This window comes from Natator depressus, chromosome 25 (assembly GCF_965152275.1).
Source record: "Natator depressus isolate rNatDep1 chromosome 25, rNatDep2.hap1, whole genome shotgun sequence".
In the NCBI taxonomy this organism is placed as follows: domain Eukaryota; kingdom Metazoa; phylum Chordata; order Testudines; family Cheloniidae; genus Natator; species Natator depressus.
This window is the reverse complement of record NC_134258.1, coordinates 3,063,693-3,087,046: the sequence shown is the minus strand read 5'-3', so window position 1 is coordinate 3,087,046 and position 23,354 is coordinate 3,063,693. Positions and strand designations below refer to the sequence as shown.

At 50.6% G+C, this 23,354-nt stretch overlaps 1 protein-coding gene across 1 annotated transcript in view; it reads left to right on the top strand.

Moving 5' to 3' along the window:
• Positions 1-23,354, top strand: part of FBN3 (fibrillin 3) — a 293,987-nt gene that overhangs the window by 125,047 nt on the left and 145,586 nt on the right. Inside the window, exon 9 of the mRNA XM_074939600.1 lies at positions 15,267-15,392. Coding sequence (XP_074795701.1) covers positions 15,267-15,392 — 126 coding nt within the window. The remainder of the gene's footprint in view (positions 1-15,266; positions 15,393-23,354) is intronic.

Here is a 23,354-nt window from a genome sequence, read left to right as displayed (position 1 = left end):
TATTTCCACCCAGCTCCAAACTCCCTCCTCGGTCAATGACAGAGCCTGGCAGGGCAGGTTAAAGTCTTTCCCCAAAGACAGAGGCTTGAAGCACCTGGACCTTTTGGGCAGAAAGCTATACACCTCCTCTTCACTACAGAGGAGAATCGTGAACCAGCCAGCTTTGCTGGCCAAATATGACTTCCTCAACTGGTCGGCTATGGCCAAATTTAAGGAGCAGTTGCCCAAGGTTTCTCAGGATGAATTTCAGGCGTTTGTCACTGAGGGCTGCTTGGTAGCTAAAACATCTTTGCAATCTGCCCTTGATGTGGCTGACTCTTCGGCCAGAGCTGTGGCCTTGGTAATGACTATAGAGGGCTTCCTGGTTCCAGACCTTGGGGATTGTGCTGGATGACCAGCAAGCAATTGAGGACTTGCCTTGTTTTCGGACAAGACTGATGAAACCCTGAATTCCTTTAAGGATTCAAGGGCTACCTTAAGGTCTCTGGGGGTGTACACTCCACACGCACAGAGACGCCATTACGGGGTGCAGCAACAGCAGCCATTCAGGATGCACACCCCTTTGTGCAGCCCTTCCCCCTGAGACAGCGAGACTACCCCCGGAAGAGGGATAGAAGAGGAAGCACTACCCCCCGGAAGAGGTCTCACAAGAGGAAGCACTCAAGCTTGGGGTCTGGCCACTCTGCCCATTTTGATTAGTTGGTCCAGAGCACTGTTCCAGTTCTTCTTCCTCCCTGATCATCCCCCCGTTCCTGTGGGGACAGGCTGGCCCACTTTTACAATTCCTGGGTCTCGATTACCTCCGTCATCCAGTTCCTCTCCCTATTGCTTTTCAGGGACCTGTCTGATGAGACACTGCTCTTTGAGGGGGCCAGCTCTCTGCTAGTCTGGGGAGCAGTGCAGGAGGTTCCATGAGAACACTGTGGTCACAAGTTCTACTCCTGGTATTTTCTGATACCAAAATCAAGGGTGGAATGAGGCCCATCCTCAACCTCTGTACACTAGATGTTAGACACTGTCTAGCCTTCTAACTGAAGAGAACTAAACAGTTTCTTTCTTCGCCTCACCTGTTCGTATCATAGGTGTGTCGCATGAAGGGAGCAGCAGTCTCTGCACAGACCATCTTTAGACAGAGAACATCTTGTATCAAGACTGCCTTTGAGATAGCATCAACCATGCCTCCTCAGCAGATATGGACACTAGAATGCAGGCAACGTCAGTGGCACTCCTCAATGACATTTCCATATTGGACATTCTCAGGGCAGCCTGTATGTAGTGCTCGTCCATACATACATTTATGGACCATTATGCAATCACTGCTTCTTCCAGAACGGACACTAATGTTGGAAGAGCGGTCCTGGGCTCTGTGCTCAGGTAGACTCCGTGCCCCACGTCTGGATGGGGGACTGTTCCCTAGTCACCTACTTGGAATACACATCTGCAGCTCCTCAAAGAAGAAGGAGAAATGATTAATTCTTGTAACTGCATCATCGAGATATGATGTAAACATATATTCCACAATCCACCCTCTGTCCCCGGTGCTTTGGAGTCTTCCCCTGGACATTCCCCTGATTGCCTTCTATGATGAGATAACTGGCTCGGTGGATATGGGGAAAGCGGTGGATGTGGTATACCTTGACTTTAGCAAAGCTTTTGATAGGGTCTCCCACAGTATTCTTGCCAGCAAGTTAAAGATGTATGGATTGGATGAATGGACTATAAGGTGGATAGAAAGCTGCTGGCTAGATTGTTGGGCTCAACAGCTAGTGATCAACAGCTCGATGTCTAGCTGGCAGCCGGTATCAAGCGGCGTGCCCCAGGGGTCAGTCCTGGGGCCGGTTTTGTTCAACATCTTCATTAATGATCTGGATGATGGGATGAGTTGCACCCTCATCAAGTTTTCAGATGACACTAAACTGCGGGGAGAGATAGATATGTTGGAGGATAGGGATAGGGTCCGGAGTGACCTAGACTGATTGGAGGATTGGTCCAAAAGAAATCTGATGAGGTTCAACAAGGACAAGTGCAGAGTCCTGCACTTAGGATGGAAGAATCCCATGCACCGCTACAGGCTGGGGACTGACTGGCTAAGTGGCAGTTCTGCAGAAAAGGACCTGGGGATTATAGTGGATGAGAAGCTGGATATGAGTTAACAGTGTGTCTTTGTTGCCAAGAAGGCTAACGGCATATTGGATTGCATTAGTAGGAGCATTGCAAGCAGATTGACGGAAGTGATTATTCCCCTCTATTCGGCACTGGTGAGGCCACATGTGGAGTATTGCATCCAGTTTTGGTCCCCCCACTACAGAAAGGATGTGGACAAATTGGAAAGAGTTCAGCAGAGGGCAATGAAAATGATTAGGGGGCTGGGGCACATGACTTATGAGGAGAGGCTGAGGGAACTGGGGTTATTTAGTCCGCAGAAGAGAAGAGTGAGCTGGGATTTGATAGCAGCCTTCAACTATCTGAAGGCAGGTTCCAAAGAGGATGGAGCTCGGCTGTTCTCAGTGGTGGCAGATGACAGAATAAGGAGCAATGGTCTCAAGTGGCAGTGGGGGAGGTCTAGGTTGGATATTAGGAAAACCTATTTCACTAGGAGGGTGGTGAAGCACTGGAATGGGTTACCTGGGGAAGTGGTGGAATCTCCATCCTTAGAGGTTTTTAAGGTCAGGCTTGACAAAGCCCTGGCTGGGATGATTTAGTTGGGGTTGGTCCTGCTTTGAGCAGGGGATTGGACTAGATACCTCCTGAGGTCTCTTCCAATTCTATGATTCTATGATTCAGTATGAAGGAATTGGCTGGGAGGTAGGGGTGGTTCCAGGCATGAGGCACAAGCACTGCCCCTCTGCAGGTACTGCTAGGCAAAAGGCATTCAGGACATGTGTCCGCATCCCATCTCGAAGAGCCACAGTTATCGTAAACAGCTGCTTCTGATGATGTCCATTGTGCTGCTGCACGTCTCCTAGTGCAGGGGAATGGGCATTGCTGCTTTAGTGACACTTTAGGAAAGGGGCATTCTCCACTCTCCCCAGGCCCCACAATCTACCCTTTTCCTCACTCGTCCAGGATGTAAACGTGAACCTCTGTCTGGGTGGAATCATGCCCCGTTATTCTGCAGTGGCAGCGTTTGCGGATCATGACCTGCACCGAAGTTAGAGCTGGCAGCACCCCAGCACAAGGGATGGAGGTTCCTATTTCTATCACAGCCTTTATGGTGGAATCACATCTGTCCTAGGGGACGCTGAGCTTGGAGTGCTGTGCTAAGAGACGCTGCAAAGCGTGAACAAGCTGCCTGCGTGGGCTGGACTCCATCAGCCAGTGCAGCGTAGTATCAATCTTTTATACGAGGCTTCAGTTAAGGGCCCGAGGCCTCAGCTAAAGGACTGCGTGGTTTGGCTGGGCCTGGTGGGATTAGAACCATGTAAAATTGGGCCCTAGCCTTAGAGCACAATCAACATAGTCCCTACGTATTCAGTGTCACCACACTGACTTAGAACCAGGCTAATCTACATTTGTTCCAGACATGCTCATTTCCATAGCCGTACTGAGATAAAAAGCAATCCCCGCAGGGGCTGACTCTGCCGCCCCATGTGCGCAGGCCTGTGCCAGGAATGCACAGGAAAGCAGCCTATAGCAGCCGTGACCAGTTTCCCCATGACTCCTGTTTGAGCAGTCATAAGGAGACAAGCTGCTTTTCGAGCTAGCAGTCATTTCTTTACTGCGCATCTTGCCTGAATTGCTAGAGACCCTGAAGGGGAGCCTTTCCGATGTTCTTTACCAGCCTAGATCCTAAGCTGCTCCAGTCAGGACAGGTGAGGAGAGCTGGGGCGGCCAAGCTGGGTTTAAGCCTCAGGGCTACTCCAGATTACACATGGCTGCAGTGGTCCCCCAGGGGCAGTTTCCCAGCCGGGACCATTGCACCACAGCTGGGCGTCCTCTGTCCCAACCCACCTTCTATGTGAAGGCCAAGAGGAGAGGCAGGGTAGTGCTGGCTGGGCCATCCTGTTCCCCTCCCTGGGGAATCCCATGGCTCATTTGATCCAGTTGGCTAGCTTGTTTGTGCCACAGGAGCTGTGTGAAAGAGCTGGGGTGCGGTCCAGGATCTTGGCTGTGATTCCAGTTACAGTCGCACCTAAATGCACAGGAGCTAGTGCAAACACATAGAAAGGTCCCGGCCCAAAGAGCTCTCTGCACGCTGGGGTGGGTGTGGAGAAAGGGCTGTTGGGCCCAGCAGACAGCTGCATCCTTTCTCAGCTGGCTGCTTGGCTCGTGCAGTGCCTGGACTGGACCATGGAGCCTCAGAGAGCAGTATGTGTCCAGACAAGCATGAACGCTGCCACAGGGTATTACTGAAAGCACCACTCTACCACCATGATACAACAATTTCCTCTACACAGGTTAGTTCAGGGCCTTTGAGCACAAAGCTTTAAGGATTAGTCTCTGGAGTCTCTCTGCCTCATTGTTGGTCCTTTTATCCCATTTCTTAATTTGATCTGAGACCAGCTTGCCTTAAAATGAGGATGTGGATTTCTCACATCAGGAAGTCCTGGGGATCTCTTGAATCCCTCTGCTAAATTCTTCCCCTGCCCACAGGATTAGGCTGTCCTGCATTTTCTGCGTACAGGATTCCTCCTGGGAAGAAGGGTTAGCAGGAGGGATTGTGTCTGCACCTAATGTCAAAGCATGTGCCAGTTTGCCTGATGACTGAATTGGGTCTCCTTCATTAATGCACCAGCATTTGCCACTAATCTGCAGTGGACCTTGTATTGCTAGGAGAAGGCAGGAGGTGAGATAGCACAGCCGATGGTAGTTACATCTTAGCACAAATACCACCTGGAACAGAAGCTTCTTTCTCAGTCTCTGGACCCCTGTGCAATAAGGATGTTTTTATTATTCCAGATCTCCTGCACTCTTAACTCAGAGAGACCCACTGGGTGCCCTTGGCCATCTCAGGCACGCTGCCAGGGTGGAAGGGGCTACACTGTAGCCAGACTCCCTTGGAGGAATTCTGGTTGGGCCCTGATCAGAGGAGCCCGGGACTGGGGAAAGGAGAGGTGCTGGGATGCAGGAAAATCCCACTATTCCTCAATCTGTGCTGGGCCCAAGCTGTCAAACTTGGAATTCATCCAAACTTTCTCCAGGTTCAGGGGGTTCAGAGCCAGGGCTGTGGGCCCAGCTTCTCTTTAATAAAAAGCTCCCTGGGGATAGTTGTTTGTTTTATGCTTTGTTGTTGATTTGTATTTTGGTAGAACCTGGGGCTCCAGTCAGGATCTGGGCCCCCCGAGCGTGGTGCTCACAAACACATGGAGAGATACAGCAAGGGAGGGGACGGGGGTGCTGATGAGGATGGTGAGGGGCCCTGCCCTTCATCCCTTAACCAGGCTCTGAAGAGTCAGGGCTGTCCTAGGACATATCATGCAAAGACAACAGAAGAGCGGTATTTGCTCCAGAGGTATATGGCCACTATTACATGCTGGGGGATTTGTGAAAGCAGAGGAGTGTCTTGCTGTTGGGGAAGAGGGGGAGCTGGCTGATGAGGAAAGATTAAAGGAGCTAAGTGAGTCTAGGTTTGCCATGTGACTTCGAAGTTTGTGCGTGTGCTGGGGGAAGGGCACAGCTTCCTTCCCATGTGCTAGCACCCAAGGAGACAGAGGAATTAGTAGGGATGGCACAGAAGGGTGTAACTGGGAGCAATGGGATACAATGAAGAAAAGGACCATTTAAGCTGAATAGCTGGAAAGGCATCCTGGCACTAAGATCTATGTCACGTTGTAGAAAAGTCTCCCAAGAGCCGTGATAGAAGCTCTACTTGTTGAGACATTTAAAACTAGCCTGGATCATGCCCTAGAAAATACACTGCAGGGCACTATGACTGGCTGGCGTCCTTGGGGTGGGCTCATTGATAGATTAAGGCTTTTCCATCTGTGATTTTGATCATTCTCTGAGGGGAGCCAATAGCTGCACTTCTGTCCTCCATAGCCCTTCCGTATTGCATGGCCTTATAGCTAAAGCAGTCCCTGTTTGCATCATCAGTCAGTGAGCCATGGAATGCCAGTGCTTTCTGTGGGATGCTGCCCAGTGCCCCAGCTGAAATGTCCAGAACTGCATCAGGATTCAAACGGAGAGGCCACGAACCAAGCAAAGCGAGAAATGTCAGATGGGAGGGTTCAGCCTGCTCTCGGCACAAACCTTTGTTCTTCAGATCAGTAGGTTGCACTTGTTTGAATCAGTTAGTGTCTGAAGCATTCTGACTGCCTGGGGGATAGGTCAGGCAGGGAAGAGACTGGTCACTTGATGGCCTAACTTCTCATTTCTCTCTGATTTCTATTACTTTTTTTAGGCTACCATGTATCAGATATCACTCTTACTCCTAAAGAACCATTGTGCCAGCTCTTTTGTCACCAGTGGACAAGATTCCCAATTTCCTAGTGAAGACAAAGTTCTGTTTTCTGTTCTGTTAAATCTCGTTCATGCTTCTAAAGTGGAGTGAGCTTTTCGGTGTTGCCTGAATCTTTTCCATGAACAGACACAGTTTGCTGGCCCATTTTCCTAGAGAATGGAACACGATAGCCCTTTTATTAGCATGTTTTCAATTTTCTTACAAAATGTCCACAGAAGGATTCATTGTTTGGATCTATTCAAAGCTCATTGGATCTGGTGTGGCTTGGAGGGTCCCATTAATCCTCTCTGTGGTTTCATTGTGCTTGCTGTAAGGGAAAAGCGGAAAGTCCCGTGAGCTACATGAGAGGCAGCTGATGAGCCATGACCTCCACTATGGGCCCCAAAGACATTTTCCCTGCTAGGTTTTTGTTTGTTTAATACAATGGAAAGGTGGGGTTGGGATATGACTGTGGGCAGCTGAGCTGCACAGACTTTGCAGACTGCTACTCCGGAGCCCTTGGCTTCCAGCATTTTATGCCTTAAATGATCAGGCCAAGTGCAACCCAGCGAAGTGGGGACTGAGTCCAAAATCAACGTTTGCATTGACTTCTGCCCTTGTCAGAGGTGTGAAGGGCACGGAGCATTGCTTTCCTGTTAACCAGGGATTGGAACAGTCTTGACGTAGACAGTGTGGGGATGTCAGTGCTGCACCTGGGGCAAGCTAGACAGACTCACACTTGCAGGGTTCAGGGTAGCATGCTAAAAATAGCAGTGTGGCTGTTGTGGCTCCGGCGTAGGCTTGAGCTAGCCAGCCAAGTTCAGACCGACCTGCCCCCTGGACTTGGGTGGCTAGCTTGAGTCTCCACTGGAGTCACAACATCCAGGCACTATTTTTAGCCTGCTAGCTGGGGCCCCACAAGCACGAGTCTGTCTGTCTGTCTGGGAGGCTTGTTGCCAGCTGTATTGTAAACATCCCCTTTGGGCTGCTGGAGGTCCCTGGCCAGGACTGGCCTAAGGGTGTTACTGGGGGCACACATATGAGTCCCATCGTATCAGGCTCTCTCTGGGCTTCAACGCTGAGTGAATCTAACTAGGAGACCCGGGGTACCCAGAAGAAGTTAATAATAGAGAAGTGATGGAGGAAAAAATAAAGGCTACAGAAAACTCCAGAGCTCACAAGCAAGCCTCCTTCCAGAGGCTGCTTCCTAACAGGACAGGACAGTCGTGCATTTCCGACTAACTTTTCTTCTCCACCATTCTCACCTTCACCAGGGTTTGCAGGGCAAGAGCGTTTTCAGATTGTTTTGCCCTTTGGACCGGTGATGTCTTTCCTTGAGCACAGAATGCAGTTCTCTTCACACACGTTGTTTTTGGGGTGACTGATGCAGCATCATACGTTTTGATCTCATGAGATGATTGCCTGTTGACTGATACAAGCGAGGAAGGAGAGCGGTGCCAACATTTTAAACAGCTATTTTGAATAGTACAACCAGTGTTCACTTCATGAAACTTCTGTCCTTGGAGTGTTCTGCAAATCCTAGCCAAACAGAGGCCTGTAATTAAATGCCAGGGGAGACTGACGTGATAAAATCTCTTCACCCCAGGGGCCCAGGTGGTGGGGAGTGTTTTCGGTGGATTTGCACTGCTGCCTTGCAAAGTTTCAGCTGTCAGAGCTCAGAGCATCAAAGAGCTGGAATTGCAGAATGGGGAGAACACTGGAGCTCTGGAGGCGCTGGCATGGGCATGTGTGAACTCTAAGCACAGGAGTGGGCAAACTTTTTGGCCTGAGGGACACATTGGGGAATAGAAATGGTATGGCGGGCCATGAATGCTCACAAAATTGGGGTTGAGGTGCGGGCTCTGGGGTGGGGCTGGGGATGAGAGGTTTGGGGTGCAGGAGGGTGCTCCAGACTGGGATCAAGGGGTTTGGAGGTCAGGAGGGGATCAGGGCTGGGATAGAGGGTTAGGGCGTGGGGAGAGGCTCAGGGGGTGCAGGATCTGAGCGGCGCTTACCTCAAGCGGCTCCTGGAAGCAGTGGCATGTCCCTTCTCTGGCTCCTATGAGAAGGCGCGGACAGGCAGCTCTGCATGCTGCTCCATCTGCAGGCGCCGCCATGCCGTGGTTTTCAGGAGCTGTGTTTTTCGGCCCCCGACCCAACGCCCCAGCCGGAGCACTGGAGCAGAGCCAAGCCACGTGGTCCAGCCCCTGACCCAGTGCCCCAGCCGGAGCTCTGGAGTGGGACTGAGCCGCATGGTGTGCCCCCTGGCTGGAGCGTTGGACTGGGCCAAGCCGCGTGGCGCAGCTCATGGGCTGGCTTAAATTGGCTTGGCCTGTGTGCCGTAGTTTGCCCTGTCTAAGCATCATTCTGTAGTCAACAAGAAGCCAGGCTCAGAGGAAAGCAGTTTTCCTCCTAATATATCATTTGACAATGCTCACATGCTGTCAGTCACACACTCTGTTGACTTACGACTGAGATAGGGGAGGTTCCATGAAAGGAATTGCGTTATTTCCACTTGGCCCCTTTGAGTTTGGAAACAACAGACATTCCTTTTCTCTCTGGTCAGACTGTAGGGTGCTCACATTGGGGAATGGATGCTAGTCCTTGGACCACCTGAAATTAAACTAGGGTCTCTCAGCCCTTCCTGAATGTGGAAGGGCTAACATTGTGTTGCAGTGCATCCACCTGTCTATCTATCACCTCACCATAGCATCTCAGTGTCTGACTGCCATCACAGCGTGCCTCAAGTGTAGCATTCAGATCTTACCCCCTCCTTGTTGAACAACCTTAAGGGCTTAATTCTCGTCTTGGAGCTTCTGGGTGCATCACAGAGATCCAGCAGAGCTCACACATTTTTGGAGTTTGCAACATCACTCGAGGTTTCCAGGACCCAGTGACTTGTATCCTTAGGGACAGATTCCAGTTTACTATGAGCACAAAGTGACCTTAACCAAGTGCAGAAGGCTAGCGGAGAATCCCCCCTGTGCAGAACTCTCAGCAGGAATACAGCTGCTGGAAGCAGCCCTGCTCCCTCCTCTGCCTGCCCCTCTCCACCCCACATAGGGCAAAGGGGGGAGCATGCCCGGGGTGTTGCTGGGGTGCGGCATAGGTGGGACAGGGAGAGGAGTGGGGGTTCTGGAATGGAGCTCCTCTGGTGTGTGTTAGGGCTGCCCTAACTTGTGCTGGAGTGGCGTGGCTCTGACTCAGCGAGCAGCACCCTGCTTCCTGCGGCTCCTCCTCGCACTACGGCCAAGCACAGCTCAGATGTAGTGGAGAATCAGAAAATCTGTTCCTGGCTGGCTGGATCCCTAAAGGGAGCATGGCTGGGCAGAGAGGTGCCCTTCTGATCACAGCACACCACCATCTTTGAGTCTTCAAGTGCCACTTGGGCTTTAACACAGGCCAGCTCCCAAGACGAGGTTGTTCTGTTTACTCGGTGCAGCAAATGATGCACAGTGACTCCTCCGACGTGGACGCAGATGGCTGGTATTTTTCACACATGTTCCACACAGGTGGGTCCTCAAGCTGCAGTAGCATCCCTGGCCAGGCAACGAGGTTTCATGCACAGTTCAAAGGAGACATCTCCTTGCACTGTCACAGGCAAAGCCAGTGACCAAGGCCCTGCTACGGATAGAATGTGTCTGTGACTCGGTAGCCATCTCTAGGGACAGAGCAGGCAGAGTCGGGACATTTGCCTCCAGCACGGAGTCTGCCATATCCTGGTCTGTGGCCCTGCTTAGGGGGTGGAGGGGCAGCCTGCATCTGTAGGGTTCTAGTCTCATTTGTCCAGGTCCTTATGCTGCGCCCATTCAGCTGCTGTGTCTGAGTGCCTGGGGAGCCCGGGCTGGCTCTGTTGGAGATTCAGAGGAGTGTTTCTCACTGCGGAGGGGTTTTTATTTTTGTAAAGTGCCTCTCCTTTTTCCAAGTTTATTAGAGAGTCCAGTCTGAACCACGCAATTGCGGGATGGTGTATGTCTACTCTAATCCAGGCAAGCCAACGCAATCCCCAAGCCCACTCCTTGTAGGTGTGTTAATCACCACTTTCTGTAGTTCCCCATCATTTGGGTGTTGATGAACCAGCCAGTTTAGACTGCAGCTGTGCCCAGCTGGTTTACAACACAGCAGGACTTGGGAAATTAAGATCCATGGTATACATGACTCTGCCTCCTTGGGTCAAAGCCATTGCAGAGGTGTTGCTGAAACCCAGTAAAATGACTTGAGTCCAAACAACCCATAGAAGTTGTAATGAAACCTTTCTCCACTGGATGAAAAGCCCTTGCCTTCATTCCCACTGCTGTCTGGGAGGCGCTGTCATCGGTGGAGGACAGAGGCAAGGACCTAGAGACTTGGCTTCTAATCCAGATGGTGACTCTGACTTGCTGTCAACTTCTGTGTCTACAAACCTGGAATGCAAATGTGTACCTGTAATAATGGGTTGTTGGTAGTCCATCGCTGCTGCTGATGACAGTATTATCGCGGTTCTCATATATGGCTACGCATATGACTCCTATAATGATGGGTTCCAGCCTGGTAAAGTACTTGAGAGCTACAGGGGAAATTGACCTTGTTATTGCTGCTGTCCCTTCTCCAAGCCTCTGGGCTTTCCCCTTCCCAAGGGAATGGTAAGTCAGCAACCCCACCTGGGGAATCCCCTCCAGGGCAGGAGGGAGACATCTGACCCCAGTGTGCTGAGAGACTCCTGAGAGAGCACTGCTGCCATGAGGAAGGGGCCCAAAGAGCAGCACTGAAACGCTGCAGGGTTTCCTCACTGGTTTTCCAACACTAATGCACCAGGAGACTGCACTCGCTGCCTGCAGTGCAGAGGGCCTCTACCAGGAGACGATGGAACTCCTGGCCCTCCGGTGGCTGCCCCAGGCTTGGCCCCAGTTCTGAGCGAGCTGCTTGTTCTGTTTCATCTCCTCTTTGATCTCAGCCTCTTGGACAGCACACCCATCCTTCATCCCCTGCCTGGCTGTGTAAGGCAGGCTCTCGGAGAGCACGTGCCCTGTGGGCCTGGGATCTGCCTGGAGCTAGGAACTGACTCTGCGGCTAGAGAGGCTCCACCTCAGCTTGTGTCGGTGCTCTTAGCTAAACGACGACCTTTTTACTGATCAGTGTTAATAAACAGCATATGTAACTCTTAGCTTCTTAGCTTCTTTTTCCAGTTTGGGCACTGAACCAAAAAATCAATGATTCTCTCCAATCTCCTCCATGCCGAAGAGCAGCTCGGATAGAACCCTGAGCAGGGCCCTCCTTTAATAGAGTCCAGAGATGTTACTGCCAGAAGAGACCATGGTGAGAATCGAATCTGACCCCATGTATAGCACAGGCCAGAGAACCTCCCCCATGGATTGCTGCCCTGAGCCCATCACTTCTGGCTGAGCTAGAGCCCAGCTTTTGGAAAGAGACACCCGGGGTGGAGAATCCACTATGAGGCTTGGTAAGTCGTTCCAAGAATTCATCTTGCTTCAGATTCCAGCCGTTGGTTTTCATTATGCCTTTTTCTGTCCCAGTGTAGACCCCTCTGCTATCAGAGATCTCCCCAGGGAGGCACTTATAGCCCATGGTAAAGTCACATCTTAACCTTCCCTTGAATCAATGAAATTGACCGAGCTCTGTTAGTCACTCACTCTCAGGCAGGCTTCCCAGACCTCAAATCATCCTCGTCGCTCTTTTCTGAATCCTTTCCAGTTTGTCAGTATCCTCTTTAGCAGTGTGGACATCAGACTGGAACCCGGTATCTAGTAATGCTCTGACCAGCGCCCTACATAGAGGTGAGACAGCCTCCCTCCCCATCCCACAGGTAGCGTTAGCTCTGTGAGCAACTGAGTGATCCTAAGTCTTTTCCAGAGCCAACACTTTCTAGGATACAGGCCCCCAGCCACTGTGTGTGATCTACATTCTTTGTGCCTAGAATAAAAGCCCACCCTCTATGGTGATCAACATAATTTGAACCCTGGACCATCAGGTCCCCAGTACAGATCGATAGATCCCTTGACCTACAGGATTCACCTCTCCATGCCCGGCAGCGTGGATGGTACGTTCCATCACTAAATCGCGAGTGGTTTCTGCTCATGGAACAAAACCTCCATGCTGTCCTGGTAGCAGTGGCAATCAAGTAGCCAGTGCCTGCTTTTGGGCATCTGTCCCTGTGTCCAGCACAGAGCCTAGCCTCACTCTGCTGATGCCACCAGGCCGCATGCCGCAGCACTACGCCGGTCACATAGGTGAAGTGCTTCAGAAGGAGCAAAACTTGCCCCGTTGTTTCTTGTTAACCTCCTGCTAGCCCCATGCAGTTTCCAGCAGTTGTGCATTTTGTGAACTTTGTTGCAAACAATTGGATAATATACGCAGTTTATGGACTCGTAAAGCACCTCTGTTCTTGGCCTACTTCGCTGATATCCCCGCTCCTGTAGCAGACAGCATGCTGGCATGAAGCACCTCATTGTAGAGAGTTGTTCAACTTTATTCCCTCTCCTTGCCCTTGTGTTCTGTTTTCTGGCACATTATCGCCTATGGGCTCTCTGTGTGATTCCTCTGCATTGGTTGCTTGTGTCTGCAGCGAGCTAGACTTTAGCTGGGCCATGTGTAATACTGACAGACCCTGGTTGTTGGTGGGCAGGATCAAACCTGTGGCCTCTGGGAGCTTAAAGCATGAGCCTCTACCGCATGAGCTAAAAGCCACCTGGCTGTTAGCTAGGGCTATACAGCAGACTTATTTTTACCTCTCTCTCTACGTGGTCTCGGTGCCACTAGATGGGACAGAACCCCACCCCCAGAAGGTGTGTGGATTACACATGCAGTTTATTAACACTGATCAGTAAAAAGGAAGCAATAGAAATAAATAATCCATTCTGCTGTTGTGGACATTAGCCAAGGGAGATCTGGAAACCTGGTGAATCGCCAGGCGCACGTCCCAGCAACCTCTGGAGCACACTCAGTTCCAGCACATCTGCTCTTTCCAGCTCAGCTCTTGGCTGTCATACTCTTTCACTTGGTCAGATTATCAATTGTGGATGCCCAAAGTTAGGAACAGGCCCCAGGAGCTGGCACCTGTTTGCAGCTTCAGAACCATGGGGATTCAGAGGCAAAGGAAGGGAGAGGATGGTCTTGAAGCTACAGGTCAGCATGCAGAAGAAGAAGAACTGGCCTCTGGTCCCAGCTCTGCCGCAGAATTTCTGGTGAACCCTGCACTAGGCACAGCCTCTCTGGGCTTGCTTTTACCTAGCCCTAGCCTGGGAGCAACATTGCCCCCTCTCTCTGGGACAGCGGGTGTTCATTCACTGATGCTTGGGGAATGCTTTGATATGGTCCGATGGCAGTGGCTGTCTTGCTGCAAGGCATGTTGCGTGTGTTTCACGACTCATGTAACAATTCTTGTTAGTCCCAGGCAGGGCCGGCTCCAGGCACCAGCTCTCCAAGCAGTCCGAATGGGGATGCAGTCCGAATGGGGCAGCAGGCCGTGTCCAGCGGCAATTCGGCAGCAACTGCTTGGGGCAGCAAAATTGGTAGAGCTGCCCCCGGTCCCAGGGCCTCTGAACACTGGGCTCCATTTCTCAGCCTCCAGATCAGCCTGCAGGCCACGTTGCTGGATTCAGCTGCGAAAAGGCTTGTTGCAATTTCTTTGGGACTTGCCTTCTGTTGTCCAGTGAGAAGACGCTGACTCAGTGTTCATCTCGACTCTTTGTCTAACACATGTGCAGTCCAATCCGAGGGAGCTGCAGAAAGAGAAGGACTTGGCAGAGCTTGTGGACACACATGGTCTTGCAACACCTTACAGCTGGTCCTGGTTTGGACCCCCTCCGTCTCCAGGGGACCTCCTGCAGCAGGGCCATAGGTCACTGATGTAGGGGCACATGAGGGGCATTACTGAGCACCCAGATTCCCAGAGGTTCTTTTCTCGTGGGCTGTTCCCTGGTTTTGGAATCACTCCCTAGTACTCCCAGACAAGTGGAGCTGGACAGCATGTTTCCCTCTCCAAGTATCTGCCCATCTAGCCATGTTCTGTCTTGTCCCTTTTGCTAACTTAATAGCAAAGTCTAAATACGCACTAATGGTGGCACAGCCATGGAGCAGTAGAGGTTGTTGGGAAAGAGAGTGAGTGAGAGGTGAGTGCCTGGCACTGACAGCAGAGTGCTATACAAAACCCTTTGTGCCACCCTAAAATGGTGTGGTGCCAGTAGGCTGGGTAACCCCAGTGCTGGGGTCACTGCAGGAGCTCCCAGGAGCACAGAGGGAACTAGCCAGTATTCTCCCTTTTGAAGACTGCACAACAGCCACTTGGTGCGTGACTTACCCTGCTGGCTGGGACGGGGAGGGAGGGGTGCAGGACCATGGGAGGGGTGCAAGACAGCATTTGCGCAGTTTCCCAGTGGCCACAGGAGAGCGTGCAATGGCTTTGATTCAGGATATGGGTGAGTGGCTTGGCAGATACATGCACTGCCCTGTCGTGGGAGCAGCAGGCATTTTAGCAGCGTGGGGAGCTGGAGGGCTGAGAAGTGCAGTGAAGCCCCTCAAGATCAGCTGTTTCCCTCAGTGGCTCTGCCTAGCTGAGCAGGAGCTCCTGGCGGGAGCAGTTTTGCGCGGAAGCCCTGGGTCTCTGCTGGCAGTCAGCCAGGGTGGTGAAGGGCCATGTAGAATAATGGGGATGGAGAGAGGGATAATCACAGTGTCTCGACCCCACAAAAACATCAGCTGAAGATATCACCCAAACAGCTGGCAGAGGCCAGCCAGGGCCCCTTGGAGTGTAGGTGGCAGCCTGGAATTCCAGGTGCTGTCCTCGAGACAACTGCCTTTGGCTGAGGGTCCTCTGTGTAGATGAGCAGAGAAGATGGTGCAAATCATCTTTGCAGAGAAGACTAATCCCTGGTGGCTTCTTCTTTTCCAGATGTGGATGAGTGCGCCACGATCTCCAGTGTTTGCGATGGTGGGGAGTGCACCAACACGGCAGGCAGCTACGTGTGCACGTGCCCGCGTGGCTTCATGACCAGTCCAGATGGATCCCGCTGCATCGGTAAGATGGCAGACAGCTCTAGGTTAGAAAGTAGCGGCTCATTCCTTGAGTCAGAGATCCAAGGTTCAGTCCTGGCCAGGAATGGTATTTCATTAGTGTTCCCTATCAGTGTCACCAGGGCCCTGTGGAACCAAAGCGATCCTTATTTAACAGCTCAGGGCTGGCCTTACCATGAGGCGAACTGAGGCGGCTGCCTCAGGTGCCAGACTGGGGGAGGGAGGGCGCCACTAGGACCCAGAGTGTAGAAAATTGTGTCTGCTGCTGGTGCATCTGTATTCTCTCTGCTCCAGATGCACAGAGAGGGGGGAGTGCTGTGCTGGAGGAAGGAGGGCACAAGAGACAGAACAGGCAGGCAGGAGAAAAGGGGAGAGGGAATAACAGAAAGCAGCAGGAGCTGCAGGGGGAGAGAGGAGGAGGAGCCTCTTATGTACCTCTCTAGCACCTGCAGGAGCCTGGACTGATTAACCCCAGCTTCTCAGGGAGCTTCCTGTTTCCTGCTGCTTCCCTGAACCCACTTGAGGAGAACAGGCAGTCAACTGAAGTAGTAGGAGCCAGTGAGGCCCTTAAGACGCTGATATCTTCCCTCACTCAGGCCCTGCTACCAGCCTGCTTATTTGTCCTCTTCAATTGAGTGTTGAGAGCCACTGTAGCTGGCACAGGACAGCGGTCATGAGTGAAAGAAGAAAACGCCCCTCTGGGGCAGCATTCAGAGAAAGAAAGCAAGCAAAGGAAGTTTTTCTATTTAAGCAGAAAGGAGCTCTCCTGAGATACACAGACACAAATGTTCACGGTGAGCCTTCCGGCCCCAGTGAGGATGTGAGTGGTGAGGAGATGCCTGATCTTCCAGTCAGTCAGAGTGCAGGTGACCTGGCAGCTACTGCAGCATCCATATCTCCATCTCAAGTGGATGTAACCAGGCACATTCCTGAAGAAAAGTGTAGATCAGAGAAGAGTGTGGTGGAGGCACAAGAAACAGCTGCTGCTGAGTTTAGTTCCTTAAGTCTAGAGGATCCAGGACTGTGGACCCACTTGAGCAGTAGCCTGAGGGACTTCCTTGCACTGCATGGGCCACAGCAAGTGAAAAACTTAATGTTTCCCAAAGACAATGAAAATAGAAGTTTCCATCCAACACATTACTGGCGTGAAATCCCCAATGGTGACAAAGTGGAGAGGCCATGGCTTATGTACTCAAAACCCCAGAACGCCGCATACTGTTTTTGTTGCAAACTCTTCCAGTCTAATGTTCCAGCCACATTGGGTTCTACAGGAACAAAGGACTGGAAAAATCTGTCTAGAAATCTGGCATGCCATGAGAAAGCAGCAAATCACGAGAGAGCATTCCACAGGCGGAAAGAGCTTGAGATGAGACTAAGGTTAAAGGCCATCACAGATGATCAGCATCAAGAGAAGATTGCATCCGAGTCTCTTTATTAACTTCAGCTTGGAGAAGCTGTGTTCTCCACTGGCATTTGTTACAGGAAGTGTTAGAAGTATGCACAGAACAACAAAAACATTTGGAAAGAGGGTGGTCATCTTATTTGTGCACATATATTCCAAAACAGCCTTTGGAGTTGATCCTGCTGAAATGTATCTTGAAAGGGCTTTCAGTTCATCACCTAAATCACTCGCATCAGTATCGTGCATGTCATCATGTGTCAGCACGGTCTCTAGTGCCCTGCATTGCTGGTGTAGGTCTTCTTCAGGTATAGTGAGGAGTTTTGGAATATCATACAACATCCCAAATATACTGCTGTGTTCCTTGAGCTGCATGAAATGTTCTTCAACTGACTGTATTGCACAATCTAGCACCGGGTTAAAGAATTCAACTTTGAATTGTTGTTTGGGGTCTCTTACGGGCTTATCCCGTGCCTCGTAATCAAAATGTCGTCTTCTTCGGTGACTCTTGTATTCTTGAATGGGTGGGAAAATAGCTTCAGCGTGAAGTTCCTCTGCCAACTTCTGTGCACTCTTCAGAACGTTCTGAAATCCCTCATCTGACCGGTAAGACTGTAGGTCTGACTTTGCTTTGTCCAGTTGTTCCATTGCTCCAGATATATCAAGGTCAACACCTTGGAGTCTCTTGCTTACAACATTTATTTCAAACAGTATGTCATGCCACAACACTAAGCCACACAGAAATTTGAAGTTATGTGTGTTTCTGGGAAGATAGATGATGCCATAGTTGCCATTATGGAGGATAATGCTATGACAGGAACTGTTCGTGGGAGAAGAGTGACAGAGGAAAATGGAATCACCTGGGCTGGAAGTCTCACCGTGAACATTTGTGTCTGTGTATCTCAGGAGAGCTCCTTTCTGCTTAGATAGAAAAGCTTCCTTTGCTTGCTTTCTTTTTCTGAATGCTGCCCCAGAGGGGGATTTTCTTCTTTCACTCATGACCGGGGTCCTGTGCCAGCTACAGTGGCTCTCAACACTCAATTGAAGAGGACAAATAAGCAGGCTGGTAGCAGGGCCTGAGTGAGGGAAGATATCAGCGTCTTAAGGGCCTCACTGGCTCCTACTACTTCAGTTGACTGCCTGTTCTCCTCAGGTGGGTTCAGGGAAGCGACAGGAAACAGGAAGCTCCCTGAGAAGCTGGGGTTAATCAGTCCGGGCTCCTGGGGTGCTAGAGAGGTACATAAGAGGCTCCTCCTCCTCTCTCTCCCAGCAACTCCTGCTGCTTTCTGTTATTCCCTCTCCCCTTTTCTCCTGCCTGCCTGTTCTGTCTCTTGTGCCCTCCTTCCTCCAGCACAGCACTCCCCCATCTCTGTGCATCTGGAGCAGAGAGAATACAGATGCACCAGCAGCAGACACAATTTTCTACACTCTGGGTCACCTCATGGTAAGGGCAGCCCTGATTAACAATCATCTCACCTAGCCATTTTAGTTTCTATTCTTGGGGACTGGAATTCCTAACTGGAGTTGCTCTGTGGGTCCTTAGACAAAGGCTTTGTCTACACTACACACCTTTTGGCGACAGGGCTGTGCCACTACAGCAGTACCGCTAAAGTTGCGAAGTGTAGCCACTGTTTGTCGGCGGGAGAGAGCTCTCCCGCCAACAAAAAACTTCCACCCCAACGAACAGCGGTCACTTTGTCGGCAGGAGAGCGTTCCTGCCGACAAAGCGCTGTTCACACAGGTGCTTTGCATCGGCAAAAATTTTGTCATTCGGGGGGGGATATTTTTTCCACACCTCTGAATGACAAAAGTTTGGTCGTTTAGGTTCCAGTGTAGACAAAGTCAAAGTATCTCACATGATGTGAACAATGTTTGTATTGTCTTTACTAGGAGGATCCTATTTGGGGATAAACAGAGATGGATGGCTTTTCTAATTTTTGAGGGTCAGGAGGAATTAATAGATATTAATCATTCAAGGCATATCTGTTCCCTATACCCCTTACAGCATAACTGACAGGAATTCAGGGAAGATTTTCCTAGACTTGGGTCCTGTCCTACGTACAAGCCTTGGAGTCTGGAGTGAATCCTGTGTGTTTAACATATGGAAATTTCCCCCCCAACCCTTGTAAATGTATGATAGTCCATTTCTCTGAGGAACAGACAATAGTTTCTATTATAAACACATCATCTCTCTAATTACTTCTTCTCTGTAGGGACACTTCCTGTAATAGAGATGAAGTCCATAATCTGTCTCAAAGTGCTAGAAGTTCATTCATCTTGAGCAGAGCAAAGACAGAGTTCCTTAAAATGAGCACTCTTTACAAATGAGGCAGAGATGGGGTCGTTGTTGGGGTGATGGAAACTACGCAGTAAAGTTCACTGTTGGAAGCCCTGTTTTAGAGCCATCGAACCTGGACTAAAACTGATCATGTTTCCGTCACGAAAAGCAAACATAAAATGTACCATAGAGTCACCTTGTTAGAGGGGCTAATAGATTTTGACAAGAATGAAATTCCTTTCTTCCTTAGATCACACATGTTGGCATATGCAAGTCAATGTGTGTGTGGGGGGGGGCGGGAGGTGTTTGAATGCTTTTTGGATGAGAAATGTAGACATTTAACGACTTTCACACTTGTCAAATGATTCATGAAATGAAAAGTAAATAGAATCAGGATCCCAAGATTTAAAAATAGTTTAAAGCCTAATTGGCTCTAGTGGTCTGTGACTGAATCTAAAGTCAAGACATCATGCAGGAGCAGTCCCCTGAGCGAACATGGGCTGTTCATGTGCTGTCACCGTTTGGGACAGACAGTATTTTTTCTGACAACTTGTGCAGACACCCGTGTGGGGTCCTTGCCTCACATTCCAGATTTTGAAAGCAGTTTATTTTATTTGGAGTTTTTTACATTCATTTAGAGAGCGTGTTAGGGAGTCGAAACCCACCATTTATATTTAATAAAATAAACAGAATAAAGATTTTGCAAAAACTAATATTAATAGATAAAGTGGCCCCCATTAAGAGTCACATGTGTGCAGAGTAAGCAGAGAGTGTCTGAGACCCTGTTCCAACTCCCACAGCCATTTCCCAGCACTCAGACAGGAACTAGCTGCAGGGTTCCCTACCCCGCTGGGCAGTAACGCTTGATACAGGGGAACGTTTTAGATCACAGAGGCCTTGGAATATGTGACTCTATGAATGGCCACAGTAACTTTTTTCACATTTTTCATCAAGGTAAATTATTTTCTGGTTGAATTTACATATTGTCCTGCCGTGTTTGCCCCCAAACAGGGCAGCATTGAGCTAGGCAGGACAGCCAAAGCGTGAAACTGACTAGTCTATTTTCATTGTCTTTTCTGGGCAAAACAAACAGAGTGAACAAACAGCAGCTGACGTGGTGAAAAGTCTGTAAGATTTTTTTTAAATTAAACACTTATTGAAAGCCCATTCAGCTGCGTTTGAAGGAAGACTATGACTAGAAGTCATACAGGAATATGACTTTTGTGGTACTGGTTCCTCACCCTCACACCATTTGTTTAAACTCACAAAAGATACTCCTGCCAACACCTTTTCCAGAAGGCTGGTGACTCCCTTAAGCTGCTTTACTGTAGAATCTGTTTTGCAAACAGAGAACTTTAAAAGAACAATTTTCAAACTGGAAATCACCTTCAAGTGCGTTTCTGCTCTGGGATGTGGCTGTGCTCCCACCCAACCGCCTCCCCTCGCGTTTGGAGTCAGATCTGTAGTTTGTTAGCTTTTCCTGCTTTTTTACTCTGAGCACTGACAACTTGAGCTAAGAGAGAGTGAGCTGGACTCTGTTTCTTCTTGGGCATCATCAACAGAATTATTGACTGAAGTTCCATTGCAGGGTAACTTTCAGTCAAGGGTGCCAGAGCCTTCCCAAAATGGGACATCCTCCCCCATCCCGAGGCCCTGTCCCCACCCCTCTTTTCCCCCCAAGACCCCAGCCCTGGCCAACCTGGAAGCCGGACCAGGGCCAGGGAGTCCCCTTCCCACCCCCAGCCAGAGCCAGATCGGGGAGAGCCACACGGGCAGCTGTGGGGAGCCGGCACGGAGTCACAGACCCTCCACCTCCATCTGCCCTGGGCTGGGTGGGGAGCCCCAAGGGCGGGGACACAGGCAGGGGGCTGCTCTCAGCCCCTCCGCATCACGGGCAGGTTGATGGTCTGCACGGCTCCACACTGGCCTGCCCGGGGGGGTGGGGCCTTGGGGGGAAGCGGAGGGGAAGGGGGCTGGATCTGTCCTGGCAAAAAGTGGCTGGGCCAGGCCTGTCCACTTTCAAAAAGTGGGAGGGCCCTGGCCCCCTGGTCCCAGTGCCACTGCTACCAGTCACTCCGCAAACCCCTGGGTGTCCGTGCAGGTTGGGAAGGGGTCACTTGGAGCAGGGGTGTGACATCCAGCTCAAGGAGACATCCCCGCACGGGCTCTGACTTGAGCTACCGCACTCAGATAGAATGTAGCCATGGCAGTGCACGTGGTGGGACAGGTTAGCCACCCTGAATATGCGCCGGTGGTTTCAGATGGGGCCATTCTTGCGGTGGCTAACTTACCCGTAGCACTGCTGCCGCTCCGTTCCATTTTTAGCATGGTAGCTAGATGAGAGCTAGTGCAAGTATGTCTCCTCAAGCTGGGAATCACCGCCCAGCACGAAGTGTAGACACAACCTGAGGGTCTAACTGGGAGCCTTATCTAATGGCACTGGTGCCCCGGATGGAGAGAACCCTAAGAGAGTAGGTGTGAAACTCAATCCAATCAGAATTCCTTGTTCCCTTTGCCGTGGTGTCAATGCCAGCACAGCGTGCAAGGGCCCCCGCATTCACTTTGAATGTTCAGGACAGGCAGGATTTATTTTCTGTCTGCTCTATAATGACCCCGAGGGGAGTTGTAAAACAGGTGCCCCCCTTCACTGGGGCCAGGCTCCCTGGTCAGACTACATATACCATGATGCACTGCAGCCTCCCCGCATGGTTCAGGAAGTTGCTGCATTGTGGGAGTCACTGGCCATGGCAGAGTCTGAGAGAAGCTCTCGTTAAGCAGTTGACACATAGATCTGCCAGATTAGAGGTCTAGACTCTTTTCCCATTGGGTGTAATCTCATAATGGGCTGTGAGGCCTTCCTCACTAATGAGTGCTGTGAAGGACACATAATTGCTAACCCCCATTGGTAGGACAGCTGAACGTAGAACCCATGTTCTCCTGTCTCCCAGCACAGCACTCCTTCCCTCAAGCCAAAGAGTGCTGTGAGGGATGGAAAGACGGAGAGAAGGAGGATTGTTTCTGTTTGTCCGTCCTCGGGTGGCTCAGTTCTCCATGTTGCTCTCGGGAGCTGGGGGCATGCTCAGTGCGGATGGAATCCTGAGCCCTCTTGGCAGCAGTCATCAGTAAGCTCTGGTGAGCCTAGTGTGGGCTGGGAATGGTGATTTTCAGCTCCTTTGAACTTGGCTGAATCTGAACAGATTGTCATGGTGTCCGCAAAAGACAGCACCCTGAGCCCACAGCACTCTCCCTTCCCAATTTCCAAGTCCTGCTGCAAACCAGGGAGCCATTCGAGCACTAAAATAAAAAGGGTTGGAAAATGTGTAAAGTGGAAAATTACTGCTGCTCCACCTGGTCCTCTGTATTTGACACAATGTCTTGCTGGGGCTTTTCCTATTCGGTAATGCTGATGTGGTACAACTCTCTGCTCTGCGTCCATGCAATGAAATCTTCATAGGAACAATACGGACTCCTCAGCGTGCATTCACTGAACCCTGTCACACAGAGTCAGCCTGTGGACAGGCAGGAGTCAAGGTCTGGTCTGTCAATGTGACAGCTCTCCTGACGGGGGCATTCACAGTCACTCCCTGTAGAAAGGGTCTAAGTCGCTCGCTAACACCAATTTCACACTTTTTGGACTGTTGTTTCACAGGCAATTTGGAGTGTTTGTTTCATTCAGCCATTAGCCATCCAGCTAAAGGAGCAGGGGTGAGAACCAGGGGAGGGGCTCTGTTTGGAGTGAAAGTATCTGAAAGCAAAGAGATGTCCAGAAAGAGGCGACAGAACATTGCCACTTGCTCCCCTGTCAGCACCACCCTAGCTGGAGGTGGGTGAGAACTTTTCAACTAAACAGGTTTTCATCAGAAAACGCCACTTTGGTGAAACCAAAACTTTGCGCAGGATTGAACCCGTTTCTACTGGGAAGCTTCGTCAGTCCAGGATGGACTTTCTGATCAGAACCACCAGTGAGGGAGCTACTGTAACCCTTCTGCCAGGCCAAGTTGATAGCAGCAAGGGCTGGGTTCAGTACACAGGGGTTCCCTGTGTTCATCAAAGCAAATGCAAAACTGGCTCAAGCCCCCACCCAGTGACCTGGGAAAATCTTACACACCCCCTGGGCTCCTCAAAGAGGAAATACTTCCCCTCTCGCAAGCACAAAGTCTCGGTGTAGCAGAGAATCTTTAATAACATGAGGTAAACGACATCAGCATTAAATTGGGGAAACACCACAACTAGTGTTCATTAACCAAACCATGAGCAAAGACCCACCCCAGCAAATTGGGCCACATCCT